The sequence below is a fragment of the Cladophialophora psammophila genome (assembly GCF_000585535.1).
Source record: "Cladophialophora psammophila CBS 110553 chromosome Unknown aczJe-supercont1.35, whole genome shotgun sequence".
Taxonomy (NCBI): domain Eukaryota; kingdom Fungi; phylum Ascomycota; class Eurotiomycetes; order Chaetothyriales; family Herpotrichiellaceae; genus Cladophialophora; species Cladophialophora psammophila.
Window position 1 is genome coordinate 81,928 of NW_006912956.1, and position 12,986 is coordinate 94,913.

Sequence of the window (12,986 nt, forward strand, 5' to 3'; positions counted from 1 at the left end):
AGGGAAATTTCCCGCCGAACTTGTCTGGCAGTCTACAGCTGTGTTAAACCCGAGACGGGTTTCTGGCAACGACTTTACAGGTGAGTGACTTGCAAACGAATGATCAACTCACCAGATACGGTTCGACCCTAGGGAGTGCGCGAAGGCCACGTCCATTTATCCCTCGTCTTATCGTTCGCTGTCAGTGTTCCATCTGTCGATGAGTCGGGTTGGCTTCTTGGGTTTGCCATGCCTAAAGCGGCCTTCTCGGTGAAGAACACTGATTCTCGGGCGCTCAGGAACCCTACTTGGGTCTAGAAAATAGCAGCACCATCACAAATTGTGAAACGGTCACAATATGACACGACTATTGATACCGAGTCGAGTTGACGGGTTCAACAAGGTATACCATGTCCTCGATCGCGATTCCCTCCATCTCGTCAAGAGACTCGCTTCGGTTCTCAGATGATGAGGGCGACATAGTTTCAGCAAAGAGTGAGTGTTGTTTTTATTCAGTCACTCTCTAACCCCAGACAACTCAGGGTTGATGGTCTCCAGCTGTTGGGCCATCGAGCCCTGGCGATCTCTGCATTCTCTGCCGCCATCTCGACTTGGAGTACATAGGGTACCACGACTCTGCAGAGTACTCGAGCAACAACTATTTTGTGCAAAGAGAGTTTGTCGCTATATCGAACAGCGCTATAAAGTGTTCGCTTTGTAGGAAGATTGTCAATCTGGTCAATGAATGGATCAAAAACGCCCCGGCAAGCCAGACGCAACATCTCGATGTCTCTCGGTCTCGTGTGGACATCCGGCTGGATACAGATTGGCATCCTGTGGAAAATGGAGTATCTTCCTCAAAACAGAAGTCTCATTCCGACCGTCTCAGGATAACTGCACCATCCCCCATGCGACCACAACAAAAGATGACAAGACATGCTCTATCACATTCTTCTTCCAATCGTATCCCGAGACCGCATCATCATCAAAGGCTCAGATGCGCATTGAGAATCAAGGCTTTACTTGGCTAGCAACCGATGATAACGCCATTCCTGAACCCTATACCGGTCGCCTTCGGCCCCTTGTTGCAAACCTCTCTTTATTTCAAAGGTGGAAAGAGGCGTGCCAAAATATTCATGGAAGCAAATGCTCTCAGATCTTCAGAGGAACGCCAAAGATCTCCCCTCGAGTCATTGACGTCCATCAGAGGTGTCTGGTGCAGGCAAGAGAGATAGATACCTGGGTTTGCCTGAGCTACGTCTGGGGGACCACAAACACCACTCGCCTGCTCCAAAGCAATCTTCACACCCTCCTCACCCCTGGGTCACTTAGTGCTACCGTACTGCCGCCTATCGTCGAGGATGCTCTCCAAGTCACTCGAGGCTTGGGCGAGCAGTACCTTTGGGTCGACAGCTTGTGCATTATGCAAGACCATGCGGCGGATAAGACAAAGTTTGTGTCACAGATGGATTCTATCTACGCCTTGGCGACCGTGGTCATCATCGCAGCGACGTGCATCGATGCAAATTCCCACCTTCCTGGCGTACGTCCACATTCAAGACAACAGAAACAGGAGGTTTTCAATGTCCGAAATTTGAGCCTCCTACAGTCGCTCGATCCAGTGACTGGGATGAAAGTCGACCTACGGACAGGGCGAGCGGCTGCTTATCTTGGTACAACAGTCTGGGATACTCGAGCCTGGACACTACAAGAGAGGTTTCTGGCTGCCAGGTCGCTCGTCTTTACGGCCGAACAGGTGTTTTGGGAGTGTGAAGAGGCATTCTGGTGCGAAGACAGCTTTCGGGAATTCCCCCATATCTTGCCGGATCCCCACAGGACGAGTCTTTGTCGAGGGGAACTCAACCTCTCGTGGAACTCGGACTATATCACGTTCGATCACTATTATCGCGTCCTCCTAGGCGAATATTCAACACGGGCCTTGAAATACGACAGTGACGCCCTGAATGCCTTTTCGGGCATCATCCGTGCTTTTGAGAGGTCCATGGGCCTGGAGTTCTTTTGGGGCATGCCGTGCGCTTTTCTCGAGTCTGCCCTGTCTTGGGGCAATCGCGCCCTCACACCCAGGCCGCATCGTGGGGATTCTACGTCGAATGGCCATCCCAAAAGCCCAGTATTCTTCCCAAGCTGGTCGTGGGTTGGCTGGAAGAGTGACGGATCTACGAAAATCGACAATCAAAACTTGACCATGGCGCCATTAGGGGTTGAATTCTACCGACTGTCCGACGATGGAAAGGCCATGAAGCACCTCAAGCAGGTCGGGAGGTTCAGTGACAAGGTTGATTTGCTCGCCGAGGGGTCTAGCATCCCAGACCGTTCGTCTAGAGCCACAGATGTGTCGCGTGATTCCTTGCCCAGTCCCTCAAATAATACCCAAGTGAATCTGTCATCAGTCCTCTGCTTCTGGACCGCGTCGACCCACGTCACCATCGCCTTTGAAGACCGCAGCAGCGCTTCCCTTGGCTCTAGAGACGGGGAGAGTTCGGCGGGGTGGGGCACGACAATATCTCAAGGAACGACATACATGGAAGCCGCCTGGTTCCACCCGCCCACGCTTGGGCCAGGCGAGACGAGGAAAACCGTCGAGGTCATTGCCATTGCGCAAAATAGAGGTGACTGGGACGGTGGGCACATCAACAACGGAGCCATTGGAATCATGGTGATTTCATGGAAGGACGGGATCGCGTCGCGCGAGGGATTTGCCTGGATTGCGATCCTGGACTGGGCTGCGCTGAAAGATCGCGTATGGAAACTGATCGTCCTAGGCTAGATAGTCTCCCTCCAGGTTGTGGGGAGTAGTCGGCGAGGTTTACCAGGGCACGATTCAGAGGAGATTAATCCCCGAGGGGAATCCCTCGAGAGTAAAACTTGTTCTGGGTGAGGCTCGCCCGAGGCTCCTGTACCAAGTAGGTTAAAACCGCGTTCGCTTTACCTACTTAGCTAGTCCGGTCGGCTCGCATCTGTATCTCCGGCCGCCGTCTCCCGCCTGGGGTCTGTGGAGTTAAGGCCCGAAGGCTCCAGGTGACCGGCTGTCGGCTGTTACAACTTGCGGGCACAAGGCTCCCCGCTAGCCTTGAAATGACGAAATTGCTACTCGGTAGTGCTGTTCTACATAAGTGGCCGGGTCAAGGCAATAACCGCTTCACCGAGCCGGTCAACGACACATATCAGTCAGTGACTTGCTTTCTGTTCGGCCCCGACAAAGAGGTCGCTCGGGCACGACGACGGTTGTCGACTCGACAGACGGCGTCAGAGTCTCAGTGACGATGTGTTTCATCGTCTCCCATAGTACCAAGCACCTTGCGCATCTTAACTGGGATCGAATTCGACCTGCGAAAGTATATAAACCTCCATGATGGCACCCCATCTCGAACTCAAGGCAACTAGAGCCCAACATTTACAATAACAAAAGACACACCACCACCAGCACGATGACTTCTACCGTCGCCACAGCCTCGACCAACTTCTTTCTCGCCGCAGCCGAAAATCGCTGCTCGTGCTACACTCTCACCAACAGCTCTCCAATCTCCGACGCGCGGATCCGCGACATCGTCGTTTCTGCAGTCAAGCACTCCCCGTCAGCATTCAACGTCCAGTCCACTCGCGCAGTTGTTTTGGTGAAGCAGGATCACCAGAAGTTATGGGACTTTGGCGATGCGGCCTTGAAAAAAGCCATGCCGGAACAGGCGTATGCGGGCCTGGCGGCCAAGGTGCAGGGTTTCCGCGCCGCTTACGGCACCGTCTTGTGGTTCGAGGATCAATCCGGGCTCGACGCCTTGAAACAGAAGAATGCGGCCCTCCAACATGTCATTCCGCAATGTAAGTACTGGCATTTTTTCTCCGAGTTTGTCTTTGATGACGAGATGGCTGAGCACAGAAACCAACAGGGTCTAGTCATTCCAGCGGCATGGCCCAACTCGTCGTCTGGACAGCTTTGGAGCTGGAAGGTCTGGGTTGCAATCTTCAGCATTACAACTTCATGTCCGAGTTCAGGGAGAAAGTGCGCAATGAGTGGAACATACCAGAGACGTGGGCCCTGCATTCACAGCTTGTGTTTGGTGCGCCGCTGGATGGTCTGAAGAGGAGCAGAGAGAGGACGTACCTACCGCTCGAAGACCGTGTGAAGATGTTTGGGAGAGATTGACGCGAGAGCCAAGTTACCATGGGGAAGCCGCGAGGCATAGTGTGAACTTCGGATTACCAAAAAAGACACTCGGCAGCCGCTTGCTTTTGTTGAGTGCCTGCCCTTGTCAGAAAATCTCTTGTTCCCTTTTAAGTTTTGCATTCCCTCTCCAGCTCTGCTCTCAGCGTCTTACCTGGCCAGACGCACTTCTGGTCTTGCACACCTGTTCTTTCGCTATCTGGGTGCCCGATTGTTTCCTAAGTCACCGCTTACAAACACGACCAGCACCGCTGCGTACGCTGCACAGGCTCCAAAGATCTCAGCCCTCCGAGCATTCGAAATCAGGCTTATGCTCAAAGCAAACGTCAAAGTGTATCCAGCTATCAATCCCAACTTGACCTGTTCTCGCCGGACATAGTACAAGTTGTAAATGGCGCCGAACAGCAATCCAGCGGCGAGGACAACGGTGATGAGGTTTACCACTAACGACATCCTTCGTGCCGAAAAGTACTCGATGCCCGTGCTCTGCGTCTTCACTCGAGCAACCTATCAAGTCAGCCAGCGCCACGCCTTGATCGTAATGAACCATGATTACTACCTTGAAGACCCATGGGCAGTGCTTCTTCAGCAGTTGGGTAAGTCGATCCTCGTTGTCCACCCTCTTCAAAGCCACTAACTGCGTGTGATCTTCATAGAGGAACTTGCTGTGTCCGTCAAGGGTTGAGATGCGGCGTCGTCCATCTCCTTCGTTCCAAAACCTACGGAGAAAGGCATTGTGTGCCTGCTTTGACGGCTTCCTCAGAGCAAGAATGGCAGATTCTAAAAGAAGAGCTTCTCCTAGGAGAATGGTCAGTGGTATTCAGATGATCATGGCCCATACGAACGGTATTGCTTTAGCTTTTGCCTGATGGTGATGATGAGATCCATCCGCTGCTTCAATCGAGCTTGCATAGGTGAATGCGGCGTATTTGCCTCCTGCACGAGCACACCCCAGTCCCTGGATGCCAGTGAGACCATGGGCCATGATTCGCGCTCCTGGAAGTCTCGTTCATCTTGTTGATCTATGTCTCGCAGCTTGGCTTCCAGCCCGGCCACTTCGCTTTGCATATATAGCAGATCCTGCGATGCCAAAGCACTGAAGCTTTGGAAGATGGCCGTGTCCCCATCGACGTCGCTGGATATCAAGTTTGCGAGATCTGCATATCCGCTGATATAGTGGACTGTTATACTGTTTTTCTCAATGTCTGGCCGCATGTTCTTTTCATGTCCACAGAAAGAAAGGTGCTGCTCGGTGAATTCAAGCTCCTAAGTGGAGTAGAGCTCCTGTAGATCGGGGAGTCTTGTGGTGTTCTCTTACTCCCGATCCCGAGCAATGGTTTGGGTTGCTGGGGTGGGGGAAGAATGGTATCTGATTTAAGATCGGTAATACGATACCGAGTTGAAGATTGAGGATCTGTGAAAGGAGTTATCAAGGTCTGGATTGGGGGAACAGCAGAAAAGGGCAGGGAGGGTCCTGCTGGACAGCCTTGCCATTGCTGCAGGAGGGCGCAGACTCCGCCCCAATTGCATAAGATAACCCGACTTACCTCGTACTTGCATCCCCCAACCGCATGACCGCCTCGCATGGCTCGCAGATGGAAGTCTTTGGCGCCCGCTGGCAGTCGGCCGATCAACTCAGGCGACGCCCTTTCCAGGCAGCTTCAAGGTATGATAGATTGCTCTGAGGCAGTTGCCTTTCTCTTGGGCCCTTCTCTTGAGCCCGTGGTTTGCATGGTTCGCGCCAATTGTCCTTGCATTAGCGTCACCACTCTCTCGTCCCTCTTCTCCATTGTGTTGCATTAGTGTCACCTGCCATGATTATCCTTTCTCTACTACTGGAAAATCACCCTGTCGCCAGAGTCCAATTCACCAGTGTTGCAAGGCCACGCGAGGGTTGTCGTGCCGCAAAGCTCGGAGGTACTTGGGTCTTGACCGCACCCTTGCCCTTTTTTCGTAAGTTCTGTCCTTATTGTTGCCCTGCTTTGCTCCATCTTCTTGCATTAGTGTCGCCTGGCATTCCACTACTTTTCTCTGATTCCATTTCGTTAATCAAGTGAATCATCCCAGCTCCAAATCACCAGTGTTTCCGAGCTTCACGAGACTTGTGTAAGCAACAAAGTGGTGCGCAGGATAAATTTTTTATATTTAAAAATATATCTTTCCCCAAGGCCAGAAATGATGCAGGAAGAGACAGTAGGATATTTGGGAGGTGCAGACTCCTCATCGAACATCGCCCAAGCAAAAATCTTTTCTTCCTCATCTGATGCCACATCCGGGTGCGTCGCCTCTCCCAAGAGACCCAAAGTGCCCCAAGGGTTTTTTGACTTAAGCTCTCCTATGGTGCCTCAGGACACCTTCCGTATCATGTCTGTACCTTGACGTGGACTAAAGTGTCACCCCAAACATCAGCTACCAAGGGCGGGCCATGACGTCGCCTGCCCGGCCCCTGGTAATAGGCGATTCGCCCCGATCCCCGGATCGAAGCCTGTCACTAGGTCTTTCTGGGCCACAACTCAGCCCACCCCGTCCCAGCTCGCCGCGGTCATTTCAATGCCATTCTCCTCCATATGACACTCGCCAGACGAGATCAACATCGCAACGAGAAAAACTGATCAACGAGCCCAAGGCTCCCTGTGGCGGTGTCAAACCATCTCCACCCATCAGATCCTGTGTCGACCTGTCATTGAATGGCTACAATGAGTCTGCTGTTGCAGACACGGGGGCTCAGGAAAACTTCATCTCGGCCAGGCTCGCGACCAGGCTCAAGTTGCACATTTGGAAACAAGCCAATGCACCAGGCAGTATCCCTCCCCAGTTTATCAACGCTGTCGGCCAATCAATGAAGGTGCTTGGCCACGTGACTGTTTCCTGCAAGTTCACGCACGAGGCTGGAGAGACATCCGAGAACCGATTCTGGGTGCTCCCCGGTCTGATCGTCCCTTTGATTGTGGGAAGAAAGTTTCTCGAAGTCACAGAGTGCTTGACTAAATTCCGCTACCGTCTTCGAAAGGCCACATCATCGCAACAGTTAAGCCTCCGGGCTTTGCACATGGAGTTGCGTCGACAGCGACTGAATTGCCGCATTGGAGATCAACTGGTGCAGACAGTTCCCGACACCGGTTCGGACCTTGACTTGATGTCCCTGACATATGCTAAGCAATCCGGCTTCCACATTCAAAAGCTGGACCCCGATCCCCAGTTAGTGCAGTTTGGAGACGGCTCCACAAAGCAACTTTCTGGAAAGGTGCTTGCAAAATTCTCCATCGGAACTCAGACAGGCATGCACGAACCGCACGAGTTTTACGTCTTGGACGGGCTCACATCCGACGTATTGCTTGGGGGCAACACATTGGACGAGTTTGATGTTTTTAACAGGCACAAGAACAACCTTTTCGAACTACCGGATCTCGATCAATTTTGCGACTTTAACTATGTTCGCTGGGTTCAAAAGAACGGCGATGGGAGTTTTCTTGAGGCTTCGTTTGATGACTTTGAATTCAAGTTCTTCCCACCTCCTCCAGGTAAGCCATGGAGGGAACTTCAAAACACGCTCGTCTAACCACCATCCAGGCGATCCGCCTGATCCGCCGCCAGGTGACCAAGCTGCGTTGTCGGTGTTTCAGCGGTTGAAGAGGATGTACCGAAGACAATCACAAAGGGAACAAAGGACATGTTTGAGTCGTGAGTCCACACTTATGTGCGAATGGGAAAGCGCTAACCTGTTCTCCAATGCAGTTGCCGAATCCGAAACGCGCTATCGACAGTACCTCCGCTACCAGTCTGACAAAGAGCTCGAGCGTCGCAGAAGAGCAACTGAAGAGATCGCGAGACTCTCCCAGGATCGGCAGATCACTGCGCAGGAAGAAGAAAACGCGGCCCAGCACCAACATGATCAGCAGCGTCAAGCATTTGTTGCTCGGTACCATGCCGCAGTTACTTCTGTTCAATCAAGCTCGATTCCCCAGTCGACCTCAATGTCGCGACCTTGAGGGTTCGTCCAGTGATGCGGCATCGCAAAGGAGGACGTCCAAGCTGCCAGTTTCAATACAACCCTCACCGGAGAATTATGCCATCCTGACCAACCCGCCGGTGTTGGCATATCGTAGGACCCCAGCATCAGTGCTGTTTCCGGGACAATCAGAGAGCAGGTCGACGAGAAGGACGCTTGGAGGTCGAGAGAAATTCAAGTGTGACAGTGGGGCCTGAGCAATGGCGATCAGGTGGTCGCCTTCCTCAACGCGGGCAACAACTCGCCCACATGTCCTACAGCCTTGTCAACGGCTTCGGCGGCTCCCGCACAAACACAAATGCCTGAAAGAGTTGGGACCTGTTCAGTGTCTGGGGGAACTAATTTACATTGGTTCTGTGCTCTCACAGGAATCAGGAAGATTTTTATTTCGTATATGAAGATATGTATGGTTTTCGAGAAGAACCGCTTTGCAACCCCCCCTAAAATCGCGGAAAATATGGGCGGCCTATTCTATGGATCCAGTCCGTGGCCCTGTCTGTGTATTCGGATGGCGAGGCCTATTCAGAAGGCTCTGCATGGGCGGTGCCGCTGGCGCACTGGGTGCAGCCAAAAGTCTCTACCAAGAAGGCCGATGAGGCTCTACAGCAACTCAGAATTGTACAGCCGCTAGCGTCAGAAGAATTTCCACGTTGAGAGAATTGAAATCCAGACTCGACGCCTCGTGCGTCGTCCACTAACCCCGATTCAAAAACAAGTGGCATTCTCTGTCACGGAACGAATATCTCAAGAGTGCTTAATAACGTCACAGCGATTGCTATATCGAATATAATCCCAGTCTAGGATGCATGACAGAGGGCTACTACTCCTCGGGTAGGCAGGCGGAATGCTCATTACCAACGACGGCCACCTCGTTCTAACAGCACGGGACTTTGAGTGTGTCACTTATGTTTTTCTTTTTAATTTGGCTTGCCGCTCATCATTTGAACGCTGCGGCTCCTAGGTAGTAGTACGGGCTGCAAGCCACTTGTCATAGCACCCAAAACGAATCCGCCGCCATTAACCGTCCTGTCCTAGAGCACGTAATGCAATGGTCGAGATAAAGAGCTTTCTCTCTCTGAGGCCAACCGTCCAATTAAATTACTGTGGAAGTCGGTACGGAGTAGGTGAGTCGGGTCGGTTTAAAGCTTAAACCTTGATGAATTCCCAAACGACCTCCTCGCCAGCCGTATCACCGTCGTCGATCTTAGCCAGAATCCCACCACCAGCACCAGCATTGCCACCACTCTCGGCACCTTCTCTTTTTCCTCCTCCTCTTCCTGCTTGTTGCTCGACGCCCCGCCGGATGCCGACGCGCCAAAGCCTCTCGAAGTGCGTGGTGAGGAGGAGAAACCCGCCCTGCGGCCGGGGCCTGACGGTGAAGTGTTCCCAGCCCTGGTGCCGGCTGACGACGCAGATGAGGCGGCCGTGCCTGTCGCGGTCACCGTGGCGCTTGTCCCGCCCGTGACTGCCGTCGTAGCCTAGGAACTTGCCCGACGCGACGTTCCGGAAGCCCAGCCAGCCTTTCGTCTCCGTGCAGGCCCAGTGCACACTACCGCCGCCACCCCCGCCGCCGCTCTGTGCCGCGCTCGTCGACGGTGGTGGTGCGAGTGTGATTTCGCCGTCGTGGAGCGTTAGTACGTCACCGGACGATATGCTGCGGATTATGTACGTGGAGCCTGGCCAGGGGCAGCGCAGGGGTACGGAAGAGGAGCTGGGCATGGTGCGGTCACGGCGATTACCTTGGCCGTGGTCGTTGCTTTTATTGTCGCCATCAGAGACACCGCCATCATCGTCATTATCCGAGTCCGCTCCGATGGTCTCCGGGGGTGTTTGTGTTTGTGCTTTGTCCACGACTACCGTCGAGGCCGTGTAGGTAGTAGAGCAAGTAGAACAACGGTCAAGACCTCCTTGGGGGTTTAGGTCCAGACCCGTGTCCGCGACGGGGGCGGCGGCCGCGTCAGAAGCACGATTAAAGTCCATTTTGTTACGCACGACCATCCTCGCACTACCTCGTAGCCGTTGTGCTCTGACGTGACACCTGTGGCAAATATGGGGTAGATCGGGGGCCCAATTCGAGCTAGCCACTGTACTTGTATGTAGCTGGATGATGATGATCGATCTGGCTGGTGAGTACGAGTACGAGATTTCGTTTCCTACCACTCCGTAGACGGGTTGCTATGTAGCACCGGTGAGGTGTATCGTGGTCGTGATTGCCTGGCTAGGTCGATGTTGATATCGAGGAGGGAACAAGATCAGGCTGGATAATCGGGTGGGCAGGACGGACCAGCTAGGCTGCCACTTGGGCTATTAGTGGGCTAAAGACTAGCTGGTTCAAAATTGAACTAGTGAACCTACGAGCCCCGCTCAGTAGTCTTAGCTCCGTCGCTATTTAGCAGTCATCCTTCAAGTACCAAGAAGTACCAAACTAGCCATCACTAATCACCACTATGTGTTGTCGAGATAGGTAGCTAGTGGAAAGCAGACATATTGGTAGCTATTGATGATATCAAAACCTCTTTGAACACGTTAGAGCTTCGAAGACTACCCCGGTGACACTCCGCAGAGCTCAAGTTATGAAGCGTGCCGAGACGAGCACCCCGGTCAACCCGGTTTTGCAAATGCTCGCTGGTGTATCATGTGACGGGGCCGTTTCCCAACACTGTTTGCGAGACTGTTCTTGACTGTTGTAACGTGCGAGTGCCTTGTCCTTCCGCTTATCCCCAGATCGTCAGTGTCACCGCCGACTAGAATTAAATATACTATCCCAATCGTCCCAGTTGATGTTGGGCGTCGGGCCATCACCACCTAGTTCAAAGGCTGGAGCCCTTAAGTGTGCTTCCCGAGCCCTCTCACTGGCCCTCACCTACATCAACACTCTGGGAGCCGGGACCAATGCAAGTGCGACGGCAATCTTCCAGTCTGGCCAGGCGTTTGAAGCATATGCCAACTTTTTCAACCAGCTGTCTGTGGCCAAGGCCAGCGTCTTCGACTACACCGCTGGTGCCACCACACTGACTACCAACAGCAGCTGGCAGACCAGGTTGCAGGTTGCAAGATTTCCATGCACGCCCACGTTTCGTGTTCGTATAGCAATCTCGTCCAGGCTTCGGGGTTTAATGTCGAGGAGGTCTTGGGTGAGATGGGTGAATCCGAGCGCCAACTTGACCACTGGTCCTGTGTGTTGGGGACAGGGCCATTTCATCATCGAATTGGCGCCATATCAGGCAATTGATCAGCTCAATGCTTTATGGACCGTGTTGGCGCGGCTCCTTGTTGTGCCGCATGAAATGAATGAGGTGAACATTGTTGTTGGACCTTCGGCTGGGGCCAAAGGCTTTCCATTTATCGGTCCTTAGCCTGCACACACACCTCAATCCTCTCTCCATATAAGACAATATACGTCTCCAATTTTCAAGGCCTTGTATCATTGGTCCAGCACCAACATCGTCATCAAGTTGATACCAACCGGCGCCTATTTTGTGGGTGCTGCTGCTTCTTGACTTGCCAATTCTTCCACGTCCCTGCATCCACCATTCCCTCGAAGAAATCTCCAATGCCATAGCCTTGCTTCCATTCCCTCTTCTGGGCCAATTCACTGATCCTCCAAAACAAGGTTCCGTCGTAACAACCTCGAAGATCCTCCTTCCACACTTTCCCATCTCTCTGGAGCAACAGCCAGGTCGTCCACATTTCCATGAACCCGAAACACCAACCGGCCACATCGGCTGCAAGGCGATTCTTCTTCCACATGGCCCACATCTCCTCGGCACTCAGCCCGCCGCATCGCGAGGTATCCCAGCGGTCGAACATGGCGTCGAATCTGTCAGCGTGAAAATGGCCATCGACATCGAAGATGCCCGTGTCGGAGCCGTGCTTGGCCTTGTGGATGCTCCCGACGTAGATCCGGAACCAAGGGTCAGGAAGCCAGCGGTGCGCCAGGGTTGTCGGGTACGAGAAAAATAAGGGGATGAGGAGCGAGCCGAGAGAGAAGAGGACGCTGAAGCCCAGATCGCGAAAGCCGTTATAGACGTCCCAGGGGTGGATGATGCCGTCGTTGTCGCGGTCCCAGAACAAGACGTGTTGTTGGAGGGCGGTGAGTTCTGACTGGAGTTTGGGAGAAGAGGGTGACGAGCCGTTGGTGAGGCCGCCGTGATCAAGGGGTTTATCGCATGTTTGCTTCAAGGCGGGAAAATCTGGCAATGGGTCCGAGTCTGTCGGAAGGGCAGTGAAGTTCCCCATGTCTGTTGTTTGGTATGATCTTGATGCGAGGACAAGAAAGGACGGACGGAAGGCAATCTATGGCCCTCTAGGCTCGCCCGGTCATCGACAGCACAAGAAGAAAACAAAAACCAACGGAGAATTAAATCGCACGTCGACGATGTAGTTGGTCGGTGAATGTTTCCGTAGTTCTGCTTTCGATTAATATGGATTTGTTTGATGCAGGCAAGAGTTACTACTCTGACGCTCACCGCCTCGTTGTGTCCGGATCAGACCACTCTTATCTCACCCGCATTTGTCGACGAGGGAGAAGCACATGCAAGGATAGCAAAAGCACGGAGTGGCTCTTGGAAACCCCAACCAAATTCTGGCCATGCACTGGAAAGAGCTTAGACCGAATACAATGTCGGAGGGGAGCGAGGCCGAGGCCAGGGAGTGACGGGAGGACGAACCGGATCAGCAGCCGAGAATCAGGAGGGGAAGAAGTATCTCGTAAGTACGAGGTACCCAGTACATTGCCCTGCAGGACGCATCTCACAGCTGGCCGCATGACGAAAAGACAGCTGCAAATGAGAGCTAAGTGAGGTTTCAGTCAAGAGC

General features: G+C 53.1%; 6 protein-coding genes across 6 annotated transcripts; 3 read left to right on the plus strand and 3 right to left on the minus strand.

Annotated features, from left to right (window-relative positions):
* Positions 1 to 724: 724 nt before the first annotated feature.
* On the plus strand, positions 725 to 2,767 carry A1O5_12565 (uncharacterized protein; the record flags this gene model as incomplete). The annotated part of the gene is made up of 1 exon (XM_007753134.1): positions 725 to 2,767. One exon carries the CDS (start codon positions 725 to 727, stop codon positions 2,765 to 2,767), a length of 2,043 nt encoding a protein of 680 aa, XP_007751324.1.
* Positions 2,768 to 3,428: 661 nt separating this feature from the next.
* A1O5_12566 (uncharacterized protein) lies at positions 3,429 to 4,141 on the plus strand (the record flags this gene model as incomplete). Its single annotated transcript, XM_007753135.1, has 2 exons — positions 3,429 to 3,816; positions 3,885 to 4,141. 2 exons carry the CDS (start codon positions 3,429 to 3,431, stop codon positions 4,139 to 4,141), a joined length of 645 nt encoding a protein of 214 aa, XP_007751325.1.
* A 213-nt stretch (positions 4,142 to 4,354) lies between these two features.
* A1O5_12567 (uncharacterized protein) lies at positions 4,355 to 5,374 on the minus strand (the record flags this gene model as incomplete). Its single annotated transcript, XM_007753136.1, has 3 exons — positions 4,355 to 4,666; positions 4,719 to 4,957; positions 5,005 to 5,374. The coding sequence occupies 3 exons, from the start codon at positions 5,372 to 5,374 to the stop codon at positions 4,355 to 4,357; spliced, it is 921 nt and encodes a 306-aa protein (XP_007751326.1).
* Positions 5,375 to 6,584: 1,210 nt separating this feature from the next.
* On the plus strand, positions 6,585 to 8,148 carry A1O5_12568 (uncharacterized protein; the record flags this gene model as incomplete). Its single annotated transcript, XM_007753137.1, has 3 exons — positions 6,585 to 7,680; positions 7,730 to 7,840; positions 7,895 to 8,148. 3 exons carry the CDS (start codon positions 6,585 to 6,587, stop codon positions 8,146 to 8,148), a joined length of 1,461 nt encoding a protein of 486 aa, XP_007751327.1.
* A 1,166-nt stretch (positions 8,149 to 9,314) lies between these two features.
* Positions 9,315 to 10,148, minus strand: A1O5_12569 (uncharacterized protein; the record flags this gene model as incomplete). Its single annotated transcript, XM_007753138.1, has 1 exon — positions 9,315 to 10,148. The coding sequence occupies one exon, from the start codon at positions 10,146 to 10,148 to the stop codon at positions 9,315 to 9,317; it is 834 nt and encodes a 277-aa protein (XP_007751328.1).
* A 1,470-nt stretch (positions 10,149 to 11,618) lies between these two features.
* Positions 11,619 to 12,407, minus strand: A1O5_12570 (uncharacterized protein; the record flags this gene model as incomplete). Its single annotated transcript, XM_007753139.1, has 1 exon — positions 11,619 to 12,407. The coding sequence occupies one exon, from the start codon at positions 12,405 to 12,407 to the stop codon at positions 11,619 to 11,621; it is 789 nt and encodes a 262-aa protein (XP_007751329.1).
* Positions 12,408 to 12,986: the final 579 nt, after the last annotated feature.